The 5,914-nt window shown below is 55.5% G+C and overlaps 1 protein-coding gene across 1 annotated transcript; it reads right to left on the bottom strand.

Moving 5' to 3' along the window:
• Positions 1 to 713: 713 nt before the first annotated feature.
• CLDN23 (claudin 23) lies at positions 714 to 1,415 on the bottom strand. The gene has a single exon (XM_068404207.1). It carries the CDS (start codon positions 1,413 to 1,415, stop codon positions 714 to 716), a length of 702 nt encoding a protein of 233 aa, XP_068260308.1.
• Between the last annotated feature and the right edge of the window lie 4,499 nt (positions 1,416 to 5,914).

Here is a 5,914-nt window from a genome sequence, read left to right as displayed (position 1 = left end):
CCAAGCTATCGATGAAAGGGGAAATACATGCTATTTTTTTTCCCCTGTAATCTGCTTTTTTCCCCTGAAGTGGATGTGCTCAAGGAAAGAGCAACCTCTTCCAGGGCTGATTTTGACCATGGGGGATAAGTCCTCAAGGAAGGTGCTATAAAAGCCACCTGTCCCATTTTATAGACCTTTCCCCCATGCTTCAGGTGAAGCCTGGGGGAGCTGGGTTAGCCGTGCCCACTGGCTCTCAGCCCAGCCTGTCTGGCAGAAAGCCCATAACCATCCCACAGCACAGACCTGTTCCTCTTCATTTATTTTGCTGTTTGCACAGCCCTGAGTTGAGCAGAGACATGTGGGAGGTGCTCCCCTCCCCAGTTCCTAGCCCTGAAGGCCACACAGTGCTAACCTGTACCCTGCTCACGTGGGAACACGGGAGCTGCCTTTGCCCAAGCTGCTGCATGGTGCAGGGGGGTGAGCTAAAAGCTGCGTGGAGGGACTGGAGCCAGGGCTGGTCCTCAACCCAGCATGTCTTTGTCACAGTTGTGGGACCTGGAGCACTGCAGGCTTGTGAGGAGGCTGTAGAGATTCAAGCCAGGTCCTCGGTCTTGTTTCCAGCCTGCTCTGAGGTGCCTCAAGAGAAGGGCATGGCTTGGAGGGGCAGAAGCCAGCGCTGCTCTCAGTGCCAGGCAGGCAGGCAGGTGCCCGCTGCTGTCCCTGTGCTGGGGTTACAAGTCAGAGTCACAAGGCAGGGTGCTCCTCCCGTGTCGTCTGTCTCGCTCGTCCTCCAGCACGTCCCAGGGATTGCAGTAAGACCCAACGGTGGAGCATGACCCAGCCTCCAGCACAGGGCTGGGGGGCAGTCTGGGGACCCTGCGCTCCTTGCAGCAGTGGTGGAAGCTGAGGGCGAGGGCCAGCCCCCCCAAGATCTCCAGGCAGCTTCCCAAGTAGCTCAGCACCAAGCTGTAGCCTACAACCAGCGTGCTGCCAGGCGCTGCGGGCAGTGCCCACAGCTCATGGGTGTACCAGGAGGCAGGCACGAGGCTCAGCAGCCCTGAGAGGAGCAGCACAAGCCCTGCCACACCAGCCAGCAGGTGCCGTGGCTCCTTCTGCCAGCAGCGAACCCCCAAGGTGGCCACCAGCAAGCCCAGGAGGGTGACCGCCAGTGAAGTGGGCATCATCCCTTGGGCCACCCGCACAGGCACCTGCTCAAAGTAGCCCAGCTCATCCAACTGCCCGCAGAGGCGGTCATGGCTGCTCTGACGCTCTCTGCACATGTCCCAGATGCCCTGCTCCAAGATGAGGTCAATGGGCTGGTCGGGTACGAGGCTCACCTGCCTCCAGTTGGGTGCCAGCGTTCCCGTGAGCGTCAGCAGGAGCCCGCAAGGGCACAGCACCAGCCCCACGATCATCGCAGTCGGTGTCCGCATGCTGGGGAGGTGGGTGAAGCGGCTCCAGTGTGGGTCTCCAAATCCTGCTCCTGCTTGCCAGAGAGGTCCAGGGGGGCTCTGGGGGAGCAGGGGCTCCCTGCTGCTGCCCGTCCCTGGGCAGGAGAGGTGGTGCTGGTGCCCCAGGGCTGCTCGGTGCAGGCAGGGGTACCCTGCGGTAGGGCACCAGTCCCAGGGTCCCCTGTACGGTGGGCAGCCTGCGGAGGAGGCAATGGCCACCGTCCTTGGCTGTGTCCAGGGCTCCGGGGAGGTGCCAGTGGCAGGAGGAAGTGCAGGCAGGGAGGAGCCCGGCACAGGCAGGGCTGCCTGGCACCCAGCCCCAGGGCGGCAGGGCAGCACCTTCCAGGGGTGCGGGAGCCTTCAGGAACCGGCGAAGCTCTGGCTGCCGCTTCCCCCCTTGCAGGCAGCGGGGCTGGGGTGCCGGGGGCAGTCATCCATCCCTGAGATGCAGGTGGCACGGGGACGTCTCGGCGTCACCCTGGGGCTTGGCAGTGCTCCGTCCCTTCTCCTCCCTGCTGGGGAAGCACAGGACCCTGTTATGGCTCACTTAAACTGACCATAAACTTATTTTACTATCATCAACTGAATTAATTTATGAAAATCATTAATTAAGAGAAACTGGCTGCTCATGGCTTGGATGGGCTTATGCTTCGCTCGGTAAAAAACTGGCTGGATGGCTAGGCCCAAAGAGTTGTGGTGAATGGAGTTACACCCAGTTAGCGGCTGGCCATAACTGGTGTTCCCCAGGGCTCAGTACTGGGGCCAGTTCTCTTTAATGTCTTTATCAATGATCTGGATGAGGGGATTGAGTGCACCCTCAGTAAGTTCGCAGACAACACCAAGTTGGGAGGGAGTGTTGATCTGCTTGAGGGTAGGAAGGCTCTGCGGAGGGATCTGGACAGGCTGAATAGATGGGCTGAGGCCAACTGTATGAGGTTCAACAAGGCTAAGTGCCGAGTCCTGCACTTGGGGCACAACCACCCCATACAGTGCTACAGGCTTGGGGAAGAGAGGCTGGAAAGCTGCCTGGCAGAAAAGGACCTAGGACTATTAGTCGACAGCCGGCTGAACATGAGCCAGCAGTGTGCCCAGGTGGCCAAGAAGGCCAACGGCATCCTGGCTTGTATCAGGAATAGTGTGGCCAGCAGGACTACGGGAGTGATCATCCCCCTGTACTTGACATTGGTGAGGCTACACCTCAATTACTGTGTTCAGTTCTGGGCCCCTCACTACAAGAAAGACATTGAGGTGCTGGAGAGAGTCCAAAGAAGGGCAACAAAGCTGGTGAAGGGTCTAGGGGGAGCGGCTGAGGGAAGTGGGGTTGTTTAGTCTGGAGAAAAGGAGGCTGAGAGGAGACCTTATTGCTCTCTACAACTACTTGAAAGGAGGTTGTAGCGAGGAGGGTGTCAGTCTCTTCTCCCAGTTAACAAGCGATAGGACAAGAGGAAATGGCTCAAGTTTCACCAGGGGAGGTTTAGATTGGGTATCAGGAAAAACTTCTCCACTGAAAGGGTTGTCAAGCACTGGAACAGGCTACCCAGGGAAGTGGTTGAGTCACCGTCCCTGGGGGTATTTAAAACAGGTGTAGATGTGGTGCTTAGGGACATGGTTTAGTGGTGGATATGGTAGTGCTAGATTAACGGTTGAACTTGATGATCTTAAAGGTCCTTTCCAACAAAAAACGATTCTATGATTCTATGAAGGTGAATTGCTAGCAGCTCTCAGAGTTGGTAAGGACCCTGTGGTCCTCCCCAGGCCCAAGAGACCTTCCCAGCCCCTGTCTGGCCTTCATCTTCTTGCTGTTGATCCCAGCAAACATCTCCCTGTCCTTCAGGGACCCCTCCTGAGCTTGGCCTTGCTCTTCCCTTCCAAGGTTGTGCTCAGAGGCCACCCACAGGCGCAGCAGCCTGACTGTCAGCAGGAAAAGTCCCTGGGATGTCCACAGAGACAGGTATAGTAAGTCACCGTATTTGAGAACAGCTGTGTGGGATTTTTGAGCCCTAAAAAGCACTGTTCTTGGGCCTTTCCAAATTTCCCTGAGTTTCTGCCAGTCATGCTAAGCCCAAAGGAGGGCAGCATCCTCTGTGGATTGATTTGGGATGAGCAACCCTAGCTGAGCTGGAGGGCTGGCTCCACCTGTGCCCCACAGCGTCTTTGCACCACTGGTTTCATGGCCTTGGCCACCTGGAGGGCTGGGTGGGTCTGTGCTGGACCAGCTGCTCCCCGGCTCCCTTCCCACTCCTCTGTCCTACAGCTATTCCCTGAGTGCCCCCAAAGCCCTTCAGCTCTGTGGGTGCCGGATCATTTGGGGGATGGATTGCGGAGCTGTTGATCACTGGATCTTAGCCCAGCTGGAAGGCAGGGGTGGGCTGGACTCAGTCAGAGACTGGTGTCCCCAGCCGTGTCTGCAGGGCAGCAATGTTGACAGCCAGCTGTGTGCAGCTCCAGACCGGGGACACCTAGCTTTGTCGTACGCAGCTAGTTTGCTAAAATTTCTCAGCTTAGAAACTAAGCTAGGGGTTGCTGTTTCTCTTTCTGTCCTGTTAACTTTTTTAACTTTTACCCTGCTCCAGCCATTGACCCCGTGCCAAGCCACCCATTACTGCCCTTGGAGCTGTGGGTCCAATCAGCACACCAAATGCTGCCTGCCTGATGTGTTGCCTGAGGCTGCCTTCTGGTATGGGACCCCCACTCCTGATGGGAACAGGTGCTGAAAGAGCCTGAAATCTCCTAGTCCTGACTCTCACAGGAGGCTGTATTTTCCTTTCTATTCAGACACGAGGTGGAGGTTGGCTGTGAGAAGACCTAGTCCTCCTGGGGGAGAGGGAGGCAGAGAGAAAGGGCTGGTAGTGAGCTGGGTAGCACAGTGAGCCTGGGTGCCATGGATGACAGACTGTCAGTGCTGTTTGGCTTCTCTCAAGCTCAGGAGGTTTTTACTAAGGTGAAGAAACAGCTTGGTGGCAATAGTGGCAGGTAAAGCAGTGGTCGCCTTTGGAGCAACCAGGTGGAGCTGTAGCTGTGAGCAGGTGGGAGCAAGCCCCTGAGCCCTGCGTGGCTGGTGAGGGCTTTGCTCCCCATCCCACGTGGGCCTGTGTCAGCCCTGCTGGAAAGGGAGAAATTCTGCATCTTGTCAGATTTGCCTACTTTTTCTCAGACAGGCCAAGAAACCTAGAGGCCTGCTGCTCGGGATGCAAGGGATGCCACAGGTTCCCTGCCCTGGGCTTTGCAGTGCCTGCCCTAGGGGTGCCTCTCCCTGCAACACCTTCCTTCTCCTCTCATCTGCTCCTCCAGCAATGCTCTGCCCCTCTTGTCCTTGCTCCCACAGGCTTGGGTTCGGGAGCTGGACACTGCTTGGATCTGCAGCAGCAAGCAGAAGCTGGGTGCTGGGAGTGTCACAATTAAGCACTGGGGTCAGGTTTAACAACCTAGGCCTTTCTAATTTATTAATAACACCCAGGAGAATGCATCTGCCCTTTGGGCTGGTGCCCAGGCTCCTGATTGCGGGGCAACAATAAGCATTAGGTGATAAGATTAGGTGATGTGGCCCTGATGCTGGATGACCTGCCCTGAGTAAGGTCAGGGAAGGAAATGGGATTAACAGAGCTGTTTCCCAGTGCCACAAAGTTATAGGTTGTTCATTTCTTCCCTTTTACTTTCTAATGAAGTGATACGAAAAGCAATTCAAAGCATAGCCTGGCCCTTTCCAAGCTCTGGGGAAGCAGTTAAAGCCATCTGGTCTCAGAGATAAAATGGTCTGGCTGAAACTGCCTTCTTTCCCACATTTCCCTAGCTGCTGGGTGGGGAGAGCCACCTTACTTGGTGTTTGGTACTTCTCCAAGGCCATGGCTTAGGTTTTCATACCCTGGCAACATCATCTCTTTAAGAATGTGATGGAAACTTTATCCAGGCCTGGTCGAGTTGGCTTGCATTTTATTATTATTATTATTTTTTGACTCTCCTTTGTAAATTAGAGGAGCAGCAGGAGGCCTTGAGCTAACTGAAACTGGAAAAGACCCAGGGCAGCATGGTCAGAGCTTGAGATCGATTCCAAGGAAAAAAAAATTTTTTAAAACTCCATGATGGGCTATTGAGCATCAGGTTGCTGCTTTCAGCCTCACATACCCTGCATTGTTGAAGGCTGGGGATGTGTTCAGGGCAATATTGATGTGTCCAGCCTGTTCCCTGCCTCCCCAGGTGCCCACTTCGAGGCACTGGTGGTGATGGGACCCCAGACTGGGCAAGTACTAGTGTCTTTTAGGTGACAATGGCTCAGTGTAGTGTCAGTGTGGATAGGACTAGTGGCTTCTAGGTTACATCATTACCACACCAACTGAGCAGAGTTTGGTGTAATAGCTGGGCCTTGCCTGATGCCAGAAATGGCCACAGCTGGGGAATGCATGCACACAAGGGTCTTCAAAGCTTCCTCTGTGGTCCTGAGTCTGATCCATACTCCTAGGTCCAGCTGAGCTTTCCAAAAGCGG

Source organism: Nyctibius grandis, chromosome 6 (genome assembly GCF_013368605.1).
Source record: "Nyctibius grandis isolate bNycGra1 chromosome 6, bNycGra1.pri, whole genome shotgun sequence".
In the NCBI taxonomy this organism is placed as follows: domain Eukaryota; kingdom Metazoa; phylum Chordata; class Aves; order Nyctibiiformes; family Nyctibiidae; genus Nyctibius; species Nyctibius grandis.
This window is presented reverse-complemented; position numbering and strand designations above follow the sequence as displayed.